The sequence below is a fragment of the Falco punctatus genome (assembly GCF_963210335.1).
Source record: "Falco punctatus genome assembly, chromosome: 10".
NCBI lineage: Eukaryota > Metazoa > Chordata > Aves > Falconiformes > Falconidae > Falco > Falco punctatus.
The window spans coordinates 37,431,697-37,453,418 of NC_137590.1; the positions used below are offsets into that span (position 1 = coordinate 37,431,697).

Sequence of the window (21,722 nt, forward strand, 5' to 3'; positions counted from 1 at the left end):
TAATCAGGCACATATGCACGTAGACTCACTTTCTGGTATCACCTCACCATTTTTGAAACTTTCCACCTTGGGTTTTGCATAGGGCCCCACGTTTACATGTCTTAAGGCACAACCTTCAGAAAAAAACAATATAGATTTTAGTTTTCCAACAGTTTACTCGCTCACCCCCCTTTTCGCACAACCATCGTGACATTCTGACAACCAAGCCATCAATCCTTCATACTGCTTCACCCTGCTAAAGGAACGACCTGAGCCATTCACGTACCCGTTTGTTACTTTTCCTGGAGTCTGTGAAATGCTCCTTTTTGCCATTATCAGCTAGATCTGTAGTGGCTCAGTTTTGACAAAATCTGTTTTCTATTAGGTTGTATCAACTGGCATTAACTCTGCTTTAAGAATCCCAGCTCAGCTTTCCCATCACTTTCCCCAAGGATGAACATCTTGCTTGGCAGCTTCATTACCAAGCCATCTCATTTGTGCTCCCTGAACGCTGGCACATTTGCTCTATGTGTTCTGGAATTTCCCGTTTTCTCAAAATTAAAGTTAGCCTTTCAGGATTCATGCACATAAATTACTTCAGTGTGTTCATTTGCAGATGTTTATCTCTGAGTAACAGCACTCCCGTTTAACCATGTAGTGGAAAGTACTTGTTTAGGATGGGGGAACTATAATTCGGTTTCTTTTGATACAAAAAGAAGCAAAGCTGGTCAAATATTTCTATTTGCCATGCCAAGCATCACCAGCACTGTCATTAGCCAGTCTGCGCATGGGTAAACTCCACTTTGCTATTCCTCCCCTTGTCAGCATGCCTTTACACTGTTCTCTCTGCATGCTCTGGTACACTTACAGTCTAATGACTGGTTACAAACCCTCATTTTTCCCCATTTTTTTTTTCAAATAAAAGCCCACAACCTACCCCTATTCTTGCCTTCTTCCCCCTTCCCTCACTCCTGCCTTAACATTGCAGCACATCACCTGAGTGTTTGTGCCACACATCTTTCGACTGCAAGGTACCGATGTGGCATTAACAGGTCATAAACCAGTTTACGTCCCCCAGCATCTCATTTATTCTGTGACCAAACTGCACAGATCACATGGAACCTTTAACAACGATGCTGCCTCCCCAAAGTCTACAGAACATCCCAGACCGTTTACTGGCAAATTGAGCAAGTTTGTTCTGATTTACATAAAGAACTCCATAATGCACTACTTACAAGGGCTCCTTTCGTTGGCTTTTGACAACTGAACCTAGCAGGATGCTCAGAAAAGTGGTGTAGGAGGCCAAACAGCTGGTGTGCCCCTCATCAAACAATTCACTGTTCACTACTGAAAGTCAAAGGGATGTTCATTTAACCTAGGAAGCATTACGGACCAGACAAGCACCAATGATAATGTTTCACAACTTTAATAGAATATTCTATCTATTCTGTACAAATTGAAAACACCGTATTAAGTTACAAATGTGTAAGGTAAGGCTGGAGCACTCTACATGCCTGGTCACAGTGTTGATACAGCTGCTATTCAACTGCTGCCAGAGGTTGGCAATGGATGCTGAAACTAGAAATGTGTACCTGAAGTGCCACACAACAACAAAAGGTAGTTTTGAAGACTTCAGAGCTTTAAATAAAACAAATTGTGGAATGGAATAATTTCAGTGTTGCATGTAAGACACCGAAACTTCAGATTTATTGAGCTGAATTTTGATAAATTTCCGTGTTCATAGTGAAAGGTCCTTCCATGCTAGACACTAAGCAATAAAACTACTGGAAATTTTCTGGTTCTTTGGCTGCAACCCACTTCCATCAACAGCAACAGTTTGGCCTTTGCATTTTGACCTTCACCCAGAAGAGTTGTCATTTTAATGCAAGTTCGTTTCGTCTGTCTAGACTACTACATTGAGACCAACTCAAATCATTTGTTTTACAAGTACCCATATCGTATGCAAAAGAGAAAGAAGATTTTCAAGTATATTAAAAACTATTAAAAAGCACTAATTCTGTCAAAGTACTTACAAACATGAATAAATAAATAGTAAGATGAACAACTAAGTCTCAAATATGACACCCCCTTCAATGAAGTAAAATTACTTCAATTCAGTTGGTTTTACTGAGATAATAAATATGACACTTAAAGCTGCTCAAGCACTAGTTCAATCTGTAGGTTGCAAGAAACATTAAAAAAAGGGGGGAGGGAACTAGCAAAAGTCATATTGCTCTATCCGTTTCAGCTACCATATGTGTAATCCATTTACTTTAGCTTCTCAGCGCATTGCTATTCTGCAGTTTTCAATGTTTAACAAGAAAATGGATAATCCTCACCTGGTAGTCTGGACTATTGCCCTGGGCATATTGTGCATAGGGCAAAAAAGGCTCCGAAGGCCTACTGACATACTTAGCTAGTGTACCAACGGCTGTAGAGTGTGCTTTATTTAAACCTCATATTTCCCAAATGCATTGAAGTTGCCACTGTACATGTTAAGCAATAAAGAAAAGTTAGTGAAAATCATGCATTTTAAAACAAATTAATTTTAAGCATTGTTAATAAGATTGTGCTGCAGCAATGGAATATCCTGAACTGCAGGCCAGGTACCCAAATATTTGTTACAAGTTGTTCAAATATCACTTCCAAGTGGTATTTCCTTATTACTGTTGTTTGCATTCAGCAGGTTGGCTGGAATCTTTCTGGATAAAGGGAAAAAGAAAAAAGAACCAGTTAAAAATCAAAATGGTGTGCAAGAAAATACAACAAATAAAAGAAATTTGCTACGCAGTTTTGAATTAGCCAGAGGTATCATTAACGTGTACAAGAAGAGATACAAGTAAACTCAGACTAGATCATAAAGGTCTGAACAGCAGTCACCATATTTATCGGGTTTCCCCCCTATCCCCAAACTGCTTGGTACCCCATAGTATTTTTAATCTACATTTGTGTTCTTCATGCTCCATCCAGTAGGCCAAGGTTCAAACAAACAAGAAAGCAAACCACCTCCTACTCCCCCTCAACCAGAGGCTCAATTTGACTTTCGGTTCCCATTAAACAGTTTAACAATAAACTGCTGCCACCTCACTAACTGAGGAGGGAGGGAGGGAAGCCAGGCTGCTTATTCTGCAGCACATTTGAGTTTTTCCCTTAGAAGCCTTGCTCTTTCTGCCAAAGTGATAAAAATGTAATTAATGTGTTGATTTCTTCTAGGTTCTGCATCACCAGCAGGTAACTATTCAACAGTTTAACATGTGGACTTCTTGCCCAGTGTTAATCTGAATATGTAAAAGTAGAAACACCTTCATTAGGTAGTAAAACAACTTCCCCTCTGGCAAAAGGAAGTGTATTTGGGAAGGAGAGCAAGTACTCAGACAGCTAAGAACTTCAGGTTTTACATGGCACTTCTTGCTTTTTTGTTGTAAAATAGGATTCTTAGAAAGCAGGATAATTTATTCAGTGTATTTCCAGTTTGCTTCTCCCTTTAGCATTCTTAATATAGTTTATTACAAACAGCCAGCAGTCACAGACACCTGCTGAATTCTAGCAAAGAAAAATACAGGTATAAACCACGACACCTTGAATGTCACTGACCGCGAAATAAAATCTTAGTAACTTAGCAACAGAAGTAAACATGCAAGAGTTCATTACACATCAAGCAACCAAAAGCTAAGGCAACTTAGGTATTTTTCCTGTAGTGAGGAGAACCAGGTGCAACAAAGATTCCTTATCCTAAGTTTTGTCCTTGACAACCGGCACTAAACCCAGACTATTTTTCCTCTTCCTCACCTAAACTGCTTTAGGGTTCCAGCGGTCACTATCATTCCCACTGGATTAAAGCCAAATGCTGCCTCCTCTGCACGGATATGCCAAAGACCTTTCAGACTTCTTCCTTGTGGTTTTCCTCCCACAGCGCACATCTCACTAACATCAACTTTGTACTGTCTCATCTGCCTGGGATTCCAAATAACACCGATGTGAATTCATGTTCATTAATTCCCTCTTGGAAAGAAGGATAGGTTTACACAAAACACAAAATTAGCTAGCATTCTCTCTCTCAGAAAGCAGAAGTCTGATGGCCACTGGTAATACCTTGCATGGTACTGCTTTTCATCTAGGGGCAGGCAAAAACTAGCAACGTTTTTATCAAAAAGCTTTCTGAAAGTATCTGTTCTTCTTGTAACTGCTTTGTACCTGAAGGTGGCCACAGAGGAGTACACAGCATTACTTCTCCTCACTCACGCATTCTGGGTAAGAGCCCTAATCAAGCAACAAACCCATTATTCAGAAAGTACTTTAAATCTTTCCATCTCCCTCCTTCCTTCCTACTCACCTGTTATATTAGACATACTTAGGCTGACCACTGCAACCATTTCCACTGAATTTTAATGATTAACCAAACCCCTTGTTATATTTTCTAATAAACTTAATTGCCTTTTCTTTGTCTTTATTACTGTAAAGATTTAAATCATATTATTGCATATAAATCTTTATCCTGTAAAAACTGAGTCACAGGGATTACAAAGTTCCTTCTTAAGGACCTTTCAGTGTTGATTACTGCTCTCAGACAAAGAATACAGTTTAAGGGGTTCTTGGATACGAGTTAGTTGTTGGAGAATTTTGAGAGAAATACTGCTAGTTTATGCTATTTTTAGCTTATAGTTGAGGGCCTATCTATCTTGACCATACATGTAAAGTGTTTGTCAGCAGACTATAAGCAACAAGGCAATATCTCAGATCCAGACTCCAACATAATCAATTTTCTTCCACCATTTCAGTAGTACCTCACCGCTCTTGCTAAGCAGGCCAGCACGCAAGTTCCATACCGCCTTCAGCTATCAGCCAGCCTCCTACAAAGCATCTCTAATCCCAAGATGACAACAGCACAGATAGATGACTACAATCTTCTTCAAGTTACAGCTGCCCTATCAGGCACATGCACATTGAGACTTATCTTTGACCTCTAATGGCTCCTGTAAGATCAGGGACCAGACCCTAAACTGCAAGCGAGATACTACATCCATACACCCTCAGACAAGGCTGTTAAGCTTGAGCCTGCTCTTCCTGCAGGGCCCAGACATTTGGTCAGCCAGCCAATGTGGGATACGTTACATACACAAATGGGGGTCAACCCATTTTTTGGCCCTAGACAGATCTTATGCTATTTATCTTCCTCTTCTAGCAAGATTTCCATTCATGTTGTACTTCCCTAAATTAACTTCCCAAGATACTTAAAAAGGTGGTGAGTGCACTGGCCAGGCAACAAAGACCAAACAAAAAGACTTTAACTGGCGAAGATAAGGAGGAATTGTATCTTATTTTAAAACAAATTCGGCAGCATCACATGTACTGAAGTTTACTACCAGCACTACACAGACAAGTAAGAACTGTTCTTCTTGTAAAGAGATTCTCTACAGCAGTCATGAGCAATGACTTAAGTTCATAAAAAAATCCTACCACTTTTCATATTTGTACATCTTTAAACTATTTCATAATATGTACAAGGAGTTTAAACTACTCTGGGCCTTCGATTCTTGTTTAAGACGCTGTTATAATGGAGCTATACAAGCTAAATCAGTGAGACTCCCACCTCTTTTTTCTTTCGCTAAAAAGCATCAATATAAAGCTTTTTTGACCCTGCCTCTTTAGTGCATCACTTGCCCAGAACTAAAAATAAAAATACTCTTGCTACAATGGACATGAAGATTTTTCTTCTGGCATTTGATTACCCAGGACAACGCAAGAAACTTTAGCTAATTAGCTCATGTACAGACCACCTGCTCAAACATCAGCAATCACATCAGGTAAACTGCATCAGCTGCTCAGGGACATAGCGGAGACATCAAATTTACAGGAAATTTCACTTAAAATTTGCAGGATCGTAGGGCTAACATGGAGAAGAAAAGCACGTTTGAAGTAACACTGTTTTCATGACTTCCATACACACAGCTCTCTGCATCTACCCATCCAAATGACCTGGTGTCCTAGAGGATGGGAGTATAAGCCCAAAGTATCCACACCATTTAGGTTAGCAATTTAATCCTTTCAAACCGTATCTTTTTCACACAGTTACTGCTGAAAGACACTGAGTTTTTATTAATCTTCAATGTTTAAACAGATTTAGGCAGGATACATTCCTAGGTGATTCAAAGAGCAACTGAACCTTCACCTCCTTACTTCTACAAATCACTTTTTGGGAAGCTTCCCATCCACTAAAGTAGCTGTGCAGGCACAGGCAGCCCACCAAGACCTCACTGACTCCCAAACTTTGCTGCCAACAGCAGGATCAATGTAGGCAGTAACGCTGATGGCACAGAAGGAAGAAAGCTTTTCACTACTTCAAATGCCTTACCAGGAAATAGTTCAGCTAGGGGTCCTAAAGCTAAACCTTATCTTTGTTAATTTTCTAATCTATGTTATGGAATGAGAACAAGCAAAGGTATCAAATACATACATGGGAAGTAAACTCAGAGCTAACTGGAGTTAAGTAAGCAAGCGGTCTGAACTGCCTCCTCCACAAGTGAACAGAACACTTCAAAGGTTCTGAAAATGAATCTGCTGCTAACAGGCCCTTCCACCACTGTTACTTAAAAGATAGACCAAGCACCCTGAAGCACGTGCAGTCTCTCCCCACAGCAGCTTTTCAGTTCATAATTCAAAACTGCATTCTGTATTACTGTGCCAGGTATTTCTCAATTCAAGCACTGTCAGTAATGTGAAATAAAGGCAGCTAAAGGAACAGGGTATGCAAGCACATAGAAACATATACTAGACAAAACAAGCTACATTATCTGCTTCTGTAGCAACTTCTGAAGCTACTTCCAGTCATCCGACTGCTCAGGCTTCCAAAACCACAACTCTTACACCAAGCACTTATGCTATATATAAAGTTGATAACGATCAGGTTCTAACTGAACAACTCATACTTCAAAACTGACAGAAGCGAGAGGAAGGAAGAAAAGTTAACAAAGCAGAAAGTGTTGATAATTATGTAGCAAATGTAGCACAACCAAGGAGGAGGTAACATGGAAGAGACTGATGAGGAGAAACTGAATTTAGAAGGAAAGCAGACCAAAGAACTATTATTTTTTTGTGTACATGAAAAGGAAAGCTATTCTAGAACTAAGAAAAGCAGGGGGGGAACTGAAAGGCAAAGAGAGGCACGGGACAGGGAGAAACAGGATAAACAGGAGGAATGGAAAACATGATTAGAGATATGAGTCTCAAAAGACAAAAAAACAGAATTCCAAGTTGACTTGAAAAACTGAAGCTGGCAGCTGACAGTTCTTAACTTTACGAAGGGAAGACAGCTGTGTAACAGACTGCAGCAGATACAAGCTGTTGGGACACATGGATGTTGTGCCACTACACATGAGTAAACAGTGCGAGTATGCTGAGGCAGTGTAGCTGGCTTCTGAAACCATGTCAGATCAGAAAAAAAAAATAAAACCCAAAACCACAGCTCAATGTTGAGTTTCACAAAGGGCATTATCTACACACAGAGGGAATGAGTTGGAAAGATTACAGTTTCTCCTAAGTAATTAAAGAAAAAAAGAAACAAGCCTAAAATAGAGGGGAGAAAAAAAGCATGGAGCCTGTTGCAGGCATTATTCTCTATGAGGCATGGGATGAAAGGCGAAAGATGACAGTATACAACAGAAGGAACTTCTTTTTCTTCTTTTCAATAGAGACAGGTAAGCAGGAGAGCAGTATCTGTTCAGAAACATGAGAGAGCTCAAAAAAAGTCCTCCAAGAGTGACTGACTGCCTTTTCAGAAAGCATAAATAGTATGTCCTTTCCAGCATTATTAAGTAAGCTGGTTACAAGAGTTCAAGAAGAGCAGAGGAGATATTTAAGAAACAATCTGCATGTACACAAAAAACAGTAGAGACAACATCAAATCAGAAACAAGGGGAAAAAAGTCTGACAAGTCTCAGTTTCTCCTATCGTGAATATATGAAGTACAGCTTGCTTGCTACAAAGGTAAAGCAGAAGTTGTGCCAGGAAGGCAGAGAGGTCATTCTGAAAAAATCTGATTTATATGATTTAAAGGCATTCATCTCTATACACATTTCTTTCTATTTTTTGCTGATAAAACCTAAACGCTGAAGTCACAATTCCCCCATTTCTTTTCCCCATACAAGGAAAAAAACAACAAAAAACCCCCAGAAAACCCTAGAAAACACACCACATTGCATGGCTACAAATGGGACTCTTGGAAGTTAGGTATGAATGGAATTCCACCTTACCTAGAAATGTATGAATGATAAACAGACTTAAATTACACCTAAATGGGAAAAAATTGAAAGGAACTGTCAGCATGAATGAAAAGTGAAATGCACAAAATAATACAGGAGGCAACAACCATAACCTTCCAAGATACCTTAAGCTGTTTTTCTACAGAATACCAAATCCTTTAAAAGGGTATTTGATGCTTATCACAAATATACCTCAACTTAGAACTAATATTTTGTTTCTCAGCTGTCCAACTTTTCCCATTACAGGTACCCCACTGCATTTTGATCCTGCAGAGCAGAGTCAGAATACTCATTTCTGCCACTCTAACCCTGTCTGATCAATCTTTCCACAAGACAGACTGTCCTTACTATACAATATTTCCCATTAAAGAAAAACAAGCTCAGTTCTTGATACGGTGACAAATTTAATAGTGACATGATGATGTACATAAAGCTCTACATCAGAAAAGTGATACCTTAAGCTACTGTTAAAGACTTCCATCCAAAGATCAAGTAGTTTTGCATGCCTTTCACTTTTCATCTGTGCCTTTATAAAAAATTTAAAGCCAATGCTTTAAGAACTAAATGAATGCAAGTCTGTCATCACTGTCCCAGCTTCACTAAATATAAGCATCAACTTTACCATGACTGAAGGATTGAAAAATACCTATCAGAAGAAGCACTAACCCTTAAGGCTGATTTAAAAATCAAGTCTAGTAAAGTTTAAAAGTCAAAGTTGGGGACTAACTTTTTTTGATTTCTAGCAGAGTACAGATGTGCGGAGTTTAACCTGCAGGCATGAGGACAGCCAAAAAAAGCACAAAAACCCAAAATAAACAAGCTAGCTGAGATTTTTCAGACTAATCCTAAATTGAAGTCCAGCCACAGAATACTTGAATGTGACCTTTCCAAAGGAAAAGAAATATGTAATTATTATACAGAAATATCATTACGAAGTAAAGGCACACAGTTTGGGAGTTATCTTTTTCTTAGTGCAGGTTGGAAGACAAAACCTACGCTTTCTCAATTTATGGAAACACTGAGGGCCACTTGAGTGCTTAAGAAGGCAGAAACACTGCAGTCACGAGCTAGGGTGGGTTTTGTTTGGGTTTTTTTTTATATGTAATTTATTAATATTTTTCACAAACCATTATAACCTTAATTACACTGCTCATGATTGCAGTCTGTGATATGACTGCTCACACTAAAATCCTTACCTTAGGATCACTCTCTGCATCTTCCTCTTCTTCTCCCTCCTCTTCCCCCTCCAACTCCTATGACAAAATAGAGATAAACTAACAGAAATTAAAACAGGTTAAAAGTGCAACTTTTTGTAATGGAGAAAAAACAAAACAGCAAATTTAAAAAAATAACAGTGTTTCAGATGTCAACATTAAAACTACTTAGGCTGACTTAAAAGGATTCAGCATCTTCAAAATCTTAGAGCAAAATCTTAAAGCAAAATCTTTAAAAGAAGATTTAAACATTGATCTGGAAGATTCAGCATGGCTTAAGGCAACCCTTCCTATATAAGTTGCCTATGTAACTTCTACCCAACGTATTACTTGGAATTTTACAGTTCTGGTAAGTATATGTCTAATTTTATTCTTTGTTTTGACCTCTTTCCAAAGAGTCTCCGTTTATTTGGAATACTGTTGACAGGCTATATATTCCTGCACAGGGTTTTGCAGTATTTCCACACGCTGTTGTACACATGCCTACATCTAAATAGTAACACCTGGCACTGAAAACAGATTAAAAATACATGTCTATTTCTATCAAGACTCAGCTTAAAAAAAAAGAAAATTTTTTATTTACTCAACAGCCTAACAGTAACAATATTACTCAACATTGCAACTTGTAAGGAGAAAAGAGACTGGTGCTGAAGGCTGCAAGCCCACATCAGAGCACCACCTCAGTAAGTTCTGATGTACTCTGCTATGGTGATCTTGGTGACAGTTAGGTATGTATCTTTAACCAAGCAGCAAGATCACCACAGTAAAATAAAAATGTAAACCTCTGTAAAGGGTATTAGTTCATGTAAGTGTGGTATCATTCGGTGGTTTAGTGCAACGCCTTTCACGATATGTTTGCATACATACAACACTAGTGTAAACTGATCAGACCTCTTGATATACTAGAAATTCTGTCCTAAATTAAGCCTTTATCTTTAGCAGTTGCACTCTCCCTTTTTTACTTTACGTTTAGCACGGCCCAGTCTTCAATCTCACGACAACTAAAAGCTGACAGCCGAATTCCACTATGGCCTAAGTTAGCAGATATTTAAAAATAAGACTGAAGGTTCTTGTCATTCAGCACTCAAGAAAAAAAAAAAAAAAAAAGAGTCAAAAATTAAAGATGAGCTTATCAGAAAGCAGCTTTCAAGACAGTAGAAAAAAACCAGGATTAATGTTCTTGCAGACAGTAATTTTTTGAAGACTAAACACAGCCACAGATTTTGTAAGCCAGGAACGCCACATTTTTTTGGAAACAAGCATCATACACAGAAGCATTTATGAACAGGGGTTTTTGTGCTCCCTATAGGACTATTTCTGGAACTGGAATGCAGTAGGTAATTAGTTATCTATAAAAGATACAGTATGCATCTCACCTCCTCTTCACCTTCTTCATCTTCTTCAAACTGAAAAACAAACCCAAGGTTTTATTAGCTCTGCTAATATTTGCATAAAATCTTCTGCAGTAATAGTTTTAGAATATTCAAACACAGTAATTGAAACTAAGCCCCTTCCAGAAGCAAAGATTAAACACCCAGAGCAACCTAAATAATTCCTTCCTATTCCTAAGCAACAGGAATCTCTTCAGGTTTGTTGCTGTTCTCATGCAATTAATACTATATACTAAGCCAATCAGAAAAGGAGGTTTCTATCTACATGGTGGCTAATAAACAAAATGCTGATAGCATACATACGTTATCATCATCCTCTATAGCTTCCCCAGTGAAATAAAGCACAGCACGAGGGACTATCCTTTCACGGAAGAAGTGTCCAATTTCAAAATCTGCTGCTAAAGTAAACTCTGAATCTTCATCCTGTAAAGTAAGTCAGTTTGATTTTTCTACCAGTAATGTGGTATGCTACAGAGGAGTAAACAAAAGTATTCCAAAGTTACAGGTTTCAGAAACTTCACACTGTCATCAATATCAACCTTCACGTCACGCATACTTTCAGTACACTTAACTTTGTAACAATAAAAGTAGTATTGCAAGTCTAAATCCAAGTTTTCAGAATTGAGATTTATTTTAGAAGTTTTCTACTTTCTACACACAAGCTACTGTCCTGCTGAAACACTTTCTATTAAAAAGGCTCATTCTAACACCTGATGTTACAGAATTTTTCAGGATGCTTCAGACTGATTTTTTTAGAAAACCAGACACCAGCCATGCCATAGTCCTGAGTAGCTAGAACAAATAGCTACTTCTTCCCAACAGTGATCATTGTAGAAGTACTGGATCAGCAAGATATGCAAGAAAGAGCAATATGTCAAGGGATTACTTGGAGAAGTCAAGAGTACATTTCTTTTTATCAGGATGAAGCCCAGCTTTAGTAAAAGCAAGAATAATGATTAAAATACACTGTATTTAATAAAAGAACCAAAAGGGTCACCAGAGATGCTTAGCAAAAAAGATGGCAAAGAGCAATCATGGAATTTCAGAAATGAAACTTACCAATGACTCTCCATCACCAGATACTACAAGAAGAAAAGATAGGAAGTTTAAGAAAAGTTCATGTAGTCTAGCCCACCTCAATATTCAAGATGACAAAACACAGTATAAAGACCTCCTCACACCAGAAAACACTGGGGCTATAGTGTCTTCAGAAGCTATTAAAACCTTTAAAGACAATTCAGATTAATCTTAAACCCACAGAAATTGCCTTTTCAAGAATTTTATGTGCAATAAGCACATCAAAGCTGCCCATTTTGATGTCGAAGAGTTTTGCACAAGAAATACTTTCTACAGAGATAGGTTCAACTGGTATGCAGATCACATTTCTTCCTTCAAAGAGCAACATATTTTGTTTCTGTATTAATGCTGTGATTACAGTAACTTTATTTTGCTGGAGTGCTACAAACCCTCCCCTCTCCCCAAACACAGATGCTACCAAGTAGATTTAACATTGTCAGGAATTGGCAAAGCATTGTTGACAAAAGGCCTGGTACTGTAACCAGTGAGGAACAGTCTGGGTTTTTTTTTGTTTGTTTGTTTAATTAAAAAAAAACAAACCAACAAAAACACAACAACAAAAAAAAACCAAAACCAGATTCCCCTCCTCTACTCCGGTGCCACAGTACTGTGAAATCGGTAATTTGGCTCAGTGTTCTCAAGTGAAAATGCAAGCAACAACTGCCAGCAGATGTCATAGTTACATCTTTCTTACATAGCTACCTCTAGAGTATGTCCTTTAAGTGTTTTAAAAAAAAACAACAGAAAACCATCATGAGGCCAACAAATCTCCACCCCTTTCTGAAAGAACAAACTACTTGTAACAACCCACCCCCCCCCAGAACAATGTTATATTAAAGAACTTTTTGTACCAAATGAACTCCAACTTTGGAAACACTTATCACTTGTCTCTTATCCCCATGTACACAGGAATTTGCAGTGGTACTCAGAAGGGACAGACAGCTCATAGTAGCCCACAACTGAAACAAGAACCAATGTCCATTCTGTTCAGTACATCTCTGAAGACCAAAAAGTTAACCGTTTCTTCCCTCCATGTTTGTGGGTGGAAGAGTACAATGGGAGATGTACCAAGAAGAATGTTTCTGGAATCCATCTAAATTGTTTTAGGTATATGAGTACACATCTACCGTCAGGTAAGTAGGGAGATGAGGAAGGTATGTATGGGGCATTACTGATCACTAACTAATCACAGAAGAAACCACAGGAAGTTCCACCACTTAAACAAAGGTTTAAGCAAAACCAATATGCTATAACTTTTCCAATGTTGGTTAAGATTTCTTTTGCATGTTAAAAACCTCAAAATGATGCATGGAGCCATCCTGTGGTAAAACAAGTCAAATTCTTTAGGGGTTTCTACATAAGACACTTGCCATACTACGAATCCTGTTTACGCAGCACACCTAATAGCCAAATTCTACAGAATAACATCAGAATGAAATGATCTGTTTCAATGGGCTGCAGTTTGCTATCTTCCTCTAGTAAGAAGAAAGTATACGATGCAGTAGCCTAAATAGTTTGTATGTTTAAGCTGTATAAATACAAACACATAGAAATAAAACACATTTTGAAGAAACCTAAATTCTTGATTTCCACACTTACCCTTTATTGGGCTGAAGAAGTTAAAAAAAGAATCATTAGGTACTTGTTTAGTAATTGTCCGAACTGTGCCTCGACCCTTGTGTTTCTGTTTTTTCTTGATTGTTTTAACTGTAACATTTTTTCCTTTCTTCCAGTCAATAGTACACCTAGAGAAAACATGTGTAAAACAGCATTTTAACATAAGACACCAGTGAAAATAAGGAAATGAGCATTACAGCAACTAACATCAAAGACTATCATTCTCTAGATCAAGCTAGTTTTACACACACTGGCAACTCAATCTACTTGACAAGATGTCAAGTAGATGATGCATCGTAGTGCTAGAGACTATGTGGATGCTGGACATATCAAATACTCCCCTAAATGAAAAAGCTAAATAGTTTGTCTTCGCAGAGTAATCGCTACCCTCATCCCCCTGATATTTCAATACCTCTGTGCCCCAGCTACTGGAGTTCCCCATAACCAAGGACATGATTAAGCTATTACACAAAAAACTCAATGGTTGAGAACTATTCTTCCAACAGACAGACCAGTCCAAAACCTTTCACTGCAGGCCAAGGCAGTATCCAGCTACCCTAAAAATAAACGTACAAAGAGTGGCCAGGGAGAGGCACATTTTAGCAGTGCTCAGACTTACCTGGCAGTCAAGTACAGCAAGCTAGAAAGAGCTTATTTTTCAGTTCCTTTCTGCTACTGTGCAAACTGACACTTTTATCTCTATTAAAAATCTCTCTCCATCCACTCATAGTTTTACCCCAAACTGCATGGGGCAAAGACTGAGAGGTAAACACAGCTAGTTCTCTTCTAAAGGAAACAATGGTGTCACAGTAACCCTGAAGTGCCTCAAAATATCTTGTCCTACAGATAAATGGCCAAAGTCAGCTGCAATGTCTTCCCGCTCTACGTGTTCCAGTATCTATAACCTTCATCACAAAACATGAATTGAAATAAAAGTTTTGACAATTTTAGGAAGCGACTCCTCTAAGACTTTAACAGAAAACATTTTGCTGTAATTAACTAAAGTTTTCTTCAAAACAGACTAGGTTTTACTTAGGTACAGTTTTCACTAAACATGCAAGTACATGTTTTGCCTCACTGCCGGTGAATACTCAATTCAAAAGCCAGCATGTAGCACTAAAAGACAGAAGGTTTTGAGGTTGTCAGGGTGCCTTCAAGAAAGCAAGTATTTGGCATTTCTTTAGTTTTAGTTTAAAAACAAAATAAAAACAACCCCCCAAAACCTTCCCACCAGAAGCTAAAAACACACCCTTAGCAGAGAGACTGGAACATAAAAAACACTAAGTAAGCTAAGAAAGCAAAGGTACAAAAACATTTGTCAGTTGTCTCAGCTCTGCTCTGGTGTGCCACTGAACACTGGCTATGGAGCAGAGATCAGTGAGGAGAAAAGGTTAGGTTAGACAGAACAGTGCTTTATCCAAAGGAAAACTCTAGCGTGCTGTCCAACTCACTAGACTTCCAGAACATGGGTAAGAATTCACCATCCCACAGCCTGTTTCTGAACACATTTTGCTAAAATAATTGCTGCCTTAGCTGTAACTGCCAGAACCAAACTGTGTGGCCAGTATGTTCCCCCTCGAAACAGTCTGAAAGAACAGAGCATACATATGACCAATTCCTATCAGATTCAAAAGCACTGCTGGAATAAAAATTGCCAAGGAGATGAGCAAAAGTCCAAGAGAGTCTAAGGGTGCTTATCAGACTGAGAATGGGGGTCTGTGAAATGTAATGGCTAAAATGAGTTTACCCAGTTATCTGGAAATAAAAGGCTTGTTACCTCATTAGTAATCTATTAAGTTTGAAATGTGTAAGATTTAAAGTGCACACTATATTAAAAAGTATCTTTGTCTACGTTATCTGTTCTTCCTGCATGCTGAAGCAAAGATCATCATCATTATCCCTACAAACATTCCCAGCTTTTAAGTTAGCAAACACTGTATTTTACCTTCATTAATCATTATCATAGTAAGAGAAAACAGCATCTAAAAAATATAGACTATTACTTCAGAAGATTTTTTTCAATTTCAAATTTTCCTTACCCCTCACAATCAACTATTTCAGGTCCTTCAAATGAAAAGGGATCTGTCTTGTCCGGCTCCGACTTCATCTTGTATGTTTTTGTCAGGACTGAATTAGAAAAGTAGTCATTGGGCCCAAAGTGGAACTCTAATGAGAAAGACTGGAAGAAATTTCCATTATAATTTTATATTGCCACTTATTTTTAGCTTTGAAATAGTGCATTAGCAGAATTACCATTAATCACACTCTAAATACAGGAAAAGCGAGGAATCTGTTGATAAACATACCTTTCCAAACTACAGCACAAGCAGGAAATTAATGTCAACCAATTCTTAATGTGCAGGAAATCTGGAACAACTGTGGCTACTATTAACATTCAAATTATAGTCAGGTAATTACTACATTTCCTTCACCTCTACATATAAAACTGCTGTCTTAAAAGCAACTTTGATTTTTATGTCAGAGTAACATCAGGTTCCATTACTGCCCCCACTCTGATCACTCAATGTTATAATCTTGAAACTGAAACAGATAATATTTCTAGGTAAAAAGAATTCTAAATTACAGCAATCCTTATTTAAACAGTGCACTCCACCACGAAGCAGAGGGATTTTTTCCATTGGGTAACAGAAGATCCTGCAAAAGAACACTTAATTTCACAAACTGAAACCCAAGATTATACGTCTTAATAGGCTATAGTCTGAAGCAGGTGTTTCTGCTTATGTTTGAGCCTCCTGTAGCACATGAAAATCGTTTGCAGAAATTCAGTTTCTTACATGGAGAATAGAAGGCTCCAATTATGGAAAACTGCCACATACACAATGCACCACTTTTTAAACATGTAAAGACTTCAAAACTGCTTGCACAATGCTGTGTGTACCCACTTTGCACTCAGGATCAACTATGCACTATTTGAAACAAAAAAAAGTCAAGACCTCCAACATTGCCATACCTGCTGCACAGCCACAGCATGCAGAGCAGTTACCGTAAATATTTTATTCACTCCCCCAGCAACAAGAACTAGACCTAACGTGCATACAAAACAGGTAACTGCTAAAACCACTACCTTGAATATACTTCCCCAGGCCCTCTTCAGACTCAGGCCAGAAAATGGTCTGTTATCACTCAAGTCTCCCTTGCCATCCTCTCTTTTTGAAGGCCCACCATGGGCAGACAGGATAAATAACTCTGGGGACCACAGCCTGTTCACAGACATATATCTGTCACTCACCACCCTAAGGTCCCTTAGTCTTTCTAAGGCCCCATGAATCTCCTCACATGACTGAAATCTAGAAAGACAGTGGCCAAGGAGTGATGAAGACTGGTGCAGCCATCCCAACCTACACACGCACAGTTTAAGGAAATGAAGCCACTGGGAACTAGATGTGGACTGGAATATCTACACTGGCTTCACATAACCTATTTCAGCTTTACTGCCATTTTACGGCAGTTCAAGACAGCTAGTACAGTTTGGAGGGTGTCTCCAGCCAAGGCAAATCTCCCTCTGGCAAACGTGCAGGGGAAGTTACAAACTTTGCTTATCCACCACCAGCAGCTAAAACTCGTGCCCAAGGAATCCCACAAACCATCACTGGGGCTGTGAATAGGTAACCAGTGGCACTACTTAGCATGCGGGGTCCCAAGGACGAGTAAGACAGAAATACCTGCAGAGACTGCATTTCAGTATTTCATTCTGTATGTGCTAATGAGGAGACAATAAGAAGCAGCTTCAAGTTTCACATACTATTAGAAGTGTTCTAATAACCTTTCCAGCAGTCTTTATTTGGACATCTTTGCTTTTGATATCAGCTTACCTTTGTACCATGTATTTTTTAGATTTCCCCTGTAGTATGAAGTGTTCTCATGAAGTTAAAAAAAAAAAAAAAAAGATACATCTTCCTGATTTTAAGCTACTTATTTAAGTTATACCCAGATGTATCAAGCAGGTGTGAAATGTGCTAGCTAAGGATCCTGATGGTCCAATAGATAATCTAAGCAGAAATTGTATTTATACAAACAGGTAGATTTGTTCATAAGATTATAAATACGTAAAAGCAAACAGTAAGGGAATCACTTATGCTTTGTGAAGGTAGAAGTTTATATATACAGGCTATGGCAAACAGAACTTTGAAGCACTATTACTGTAGCCAGGTAAACCTACTTTTGGAGGACTGTAACTACAGTTGATCACTATGGGTCAACAGTAAATCAGAAAATTCCTAACTACCATGTATTTCTTTTAGCACCAAAACCTAATCCCCAGCAGAATTACTGTATTTATTACACAGTGGTTATGTGAACTTTTTACAGTACGAAGCTACCACTGCTGCACCAATTTTCAACTGCCAGAGAATTTCAGACAAGACAGTCACATGCAACTGGGATAACAGGTTTCACTCAAGTAGTTAGGAATGCATCCTTTTGTCTCCAAATAATGATGGGAGATGGAGTTTGTCAGTCTTCTATTTACTGGTTTTCATGTGGCACTGGAATGCAACCTATTCACAGAAATAGGCTGTCAAGAGATTATGAATAATGTAAGACAAGATAGTTCCATTGATGTTTTAAAAGCAGTTCTTCAACTTCAGGTACTGTAAAACAGAGGTGAATGAGAGAGAACACAAAAAAAGCTGCAGGGGAAAAGAACCAACTATTCCCAAATCACCCAAATGCCACCAAACAGATATGCTTCAAGACAAAAATCAGCAGTATCTTAGAATACTTTAATTGTTTAAGCACAGAGCAATTTTCTTCATAAAACTCATATCCTCTCCTTCAGGCCTAGCAATATGTAGGAACTTAATTCCCAGTTTTCCCTCTGTCTGTACTACTTCCCTGGCTTATTATCAGCTCAAGTGTTTTGTACCTAAGAGGAGAAAGACAACGAAGACTGAAAAAAACCCCAACCAACCAAAATTTTGCTTCAGCTGTTATTAACCTTTAAAAGGTATGTTAACAAAGTCCTTCCATTCTTTTTTATGGGAATCTTCAATGAAGTTTTTCTTTCATTTGTGTTAGACTTTGTCAGAAGACTAACTCCACAAGACAAAACAGAAAAACCCAAACATAAGGAAAAAGGCACAAGGATGAAATTTAAAGAAAGGATGCGTAGGCTCAGGTTCCATCCTTCTCCCCGCCTCCCCCTCAAAAGGGGTTCAAGGAGTATGTATAGGCTGCACGAATTAAATAAGCAACAGAACAACTTCTTTTCAACAAACACAGTATCCCGTTTCTGTACACTGAACTTAAACAAGAAAATTTCCAAAAACAAGGCAAAATTGTACTTTAAAAACTACTAATTAGGTACACTTCTGAAAGACTAATTAATTTTCCTATCCTTTGATAGGCATAGTATCCATTACCATTTTTTATTAATATTGCTAAGTCACATTTCTTCTTTTGATGAAATATTCAACATAAGAAGTAGCACCCAGCATTTTTTCCACAATTCATTTTCAAACCAAAAGCAGCCATGTAACTTTATGAGGAAAAGTACCTAATTTGGAATTTGAGAGAGAAAAAGTAAGTGAAAACTAGACAGAATTGAGCTAGAATTTTAATCTAGAAACTACAATGATATCTGAGATGTCCAGGCCAAGGATGAAAAAGCAAAGGGTCAGAGAAGCTGAAGATAAGTCTTTAAAAGGCAAAGTGTGAAGCTATTAGCTTAGAAAAAAAACTCCCACACTCACACTTCAGGTGAAGAGTGTGGAATGGAAGTTTTGAAATTCTACAATTTTCATGAGAACCAACAAAAGAAAGCTCACCATAGGCTGTCCGGGTTCAGAAAACTTAACTTTAATATCCTGCAGATGTTTCAAGATTGGTTCATCATATTCCTAAGGGGAAAAAAGTTACTGTTCAGCAGGCAATATTTAGAAGAACAAAATTTTAAACCTAGCTTGCTTGTTCAACCTGTTTGTAAGAAAGAACCAAACCTTGTAATTATTCAACAATTTCAGCTAAAAGATCAGATTTGGATCCCAATTTCTTCACTGTAGTTGCAAATATCACCCATCAAATTCTTGATCATTAGGCCTCATCTTCAGTAAATAAAACTGTCACCACACTAGGTTGCATGAACATTATTGAAAATAAAGTAACTTCATTCAGGATATTTATTGCTGGTGAGATTCACAGAAGAACATGCTTCAGGGAATTCTTAACAGCATTAAAAGCAATTAATATAACTGAGGGCAAAACTACATAAGCTATTTAACATGAATTCAACCAATCCATTGGTACACTTATAATATCCTTGCAAAAATAATCCTTTATGGACTAAATTAACAAAACTACAGGGGAACAGCTGTTGTAAGCAGCGTAAAAGCTTGCATTTTAGTATCTACAAAAGTTGTTACAAGATCATATCTTAAACAATCCACAGTGTTTAACAGTTTGGATCAGCTGTTCTGCTTGTCCATCATAAGCCTTTCAAGCACCTTCATGAACAGTATTAGGGATTCTGAAGACTCAAAGATTTGGTCTCACACACACTCCATAAACATTCACTATCAATTGGAAAAAGTGCCAATTCATTTAACACGACAAAAGGTACTCTTTTCAGTGGAGAAACTTACCTGTACTAATTCACTTAGCATATCTACATTCCTGAAGATAGTAAACCAGAAGTCTGGAATCCCTTTGACATTTGTCTCCCCTGCTTCCGCTTTTTCTTCTATTACCACTGCATTTTTCAGGTCTCCCTATAAAACAAACACAGAAACATTTAAATCCCTACTACTTGAAATATTTGATAAACAGAAGTAGATGTACGAAACATTTGCCATCTTTGAAGCTGTGTTTAAGGAACATTTAAAATTTACACTGTTTTTTCTCTGTAAATAAAGCTAACAGACACAAGGTTTACTTACACAACATATATACGTTTAATTCAGACTTACTAGCAACTCATTTGAAATTCTTCTGTATGAAGACTGAATAGACTGAGTTTCACTAACTTGACAAACAGAAACAATTTAAACACATTTCTACTCTTCTACAAAGAGAAAAAAATATATAAATACTTCTATTTTTCTATTCACCTCACTCCTGTAGCTTCATGAGCCGTTTGCAGCGTTTCATCTAAAAATGTAAAATGTAACTTTGCTCCTGAAACAGTTTTAGCTTCCCAATTTTGCAGAATACTTGGTAAAGTTCGTTTTAATGGTTATTTTTCATTATTACACTGTCTTCAGTTATTTATCTTATGCGATAGAGGATTCCCTACACATAACTGATGTCAAATGTTATAAAAAAGAAAGATGACCAAGTCACTTCTCCACCCCAAAAACCCCAGGAAATTGAGTCTGAATTAGCTGCATTGCACCTTTCCTTGCGCACCACTAGAGAGCAGCAAACACGCACGATCTTCCGAACAGCGGCTACTTGGGCTGTGAGTAGCCAAGAACACGAAGCAGTTTACGCGTCACGTAGCGTTTCTGATCCTGTAACTGCACAGAGTATGGCCCGTCAACGCTGTATTTACACAAAGCCTAACAAACCTTTCTTGCTTATGCACATGGAGTTCCGTGTCATACTCGATCTCATGAGATCAGTAAAACCAAAGAGAACAATAAGCTTTGTATACAGAACAGTGTCCTAAGGAAACTGAGGGAAACAGGCCAAGGAAAAAAACGCAAAGAAAACCTGACAGAATGGTAAACAGCATTGTAAGTTGATAGGTTCTCTGAGAAAAAGAAGCAAGCCATGAGTATACATCTCTAAAAACTATGTTAGGAGAGTAACAGGCAGCCTACAGAATATAAATCTAGGTAGGTCCTACTCAATAGACAAGTAGGAATCCACTAGCCAGCATGCATTCTATTAGGTCAATTCCATTTTATGACTAGGTGACATGTCTCATCTGTTTTTATAGAAAAGAAAGCTAATTATGTCCCCCAAAATAAAGGGGACAGGCAGACAAACAGCCAGCCTTATATTACCTTGGGGTATCATGTAGCACTGGAATGGAACCCATTATCAGAAAGATACTGTTAACAGGTTACGAACAGTGCAAACAAAAGCAACTTTTCAATTCACTCACTACAAACTTGAAAAATGTTAAACTAGAAGTTTAAAAGCTTTCACTGTACACAACAGTATTCATCACAAGCACATTACTGATAAAACTTTATTTCCAAAAAGATGAGTCTTCCAATGGAAAA

General features: G+C 38.0%; 1 protein-coding gene across 7 annotated transcripts in view; it reads right to left on the reverse strand.

The window, feature by feature from the left end:
- Positions 1-1,389: 1,389 nt before the first annotated feature.
- The window catches only part of NAP1L4 (nucleosome assembly protein 1 like 4), a 28,667-nt gene continuing 8,334 nt past the window's right edge, over positions 1,390-21,722 (reverse strand). For 4 of the 7 annotated variants that reach the window (XM_080405812.1, XM_080405811.1, XM_080405813.1 and 1 more), the window contains 9 exons: positions 20,136-20,261; positions 19,323-19,394; positions 15,576-15,715; positions 13,519-13,664; positions 11,902-11,924; positions 11,146-11,265; positions 10,828-10,857; positions 9,434-9,490; positions 1,390-2,681 (listed from right to left, as the gene is read on the reverse strand). In XM_080405812.1, the coding sequence (XP_080261938.1) occupies positions 2,643-2,681; positions 9,434-9,490; positions 10,828-10,857; positions 11,146-11,265; positions 11,902-11,924; positions 13,519-13,664; positions 15,576-15,715; positions 19,323-19,394; positions 20,136-20,261 (753 nt within the window). In that variant the 3' untranslated portion in view covers positions 1,390-2,642. Of the gene's footprint in view, positions 2,682-8,228; positions 8,267-9,433; positions 9,512-10,827; positions 10,858-11,145; positions 11,266-11,901; positions 11,925-13,518; positions 13,665-15,575; positions 15,716-19,322; positions 19,395-20,135; positions 20,262-21,722 lie in introns of all 7 variants that reach the window. The other 3 variants (XR_013930947.1, XM_080405814.1, XR_013930946.1) reach the window with 3 other exon arrangements.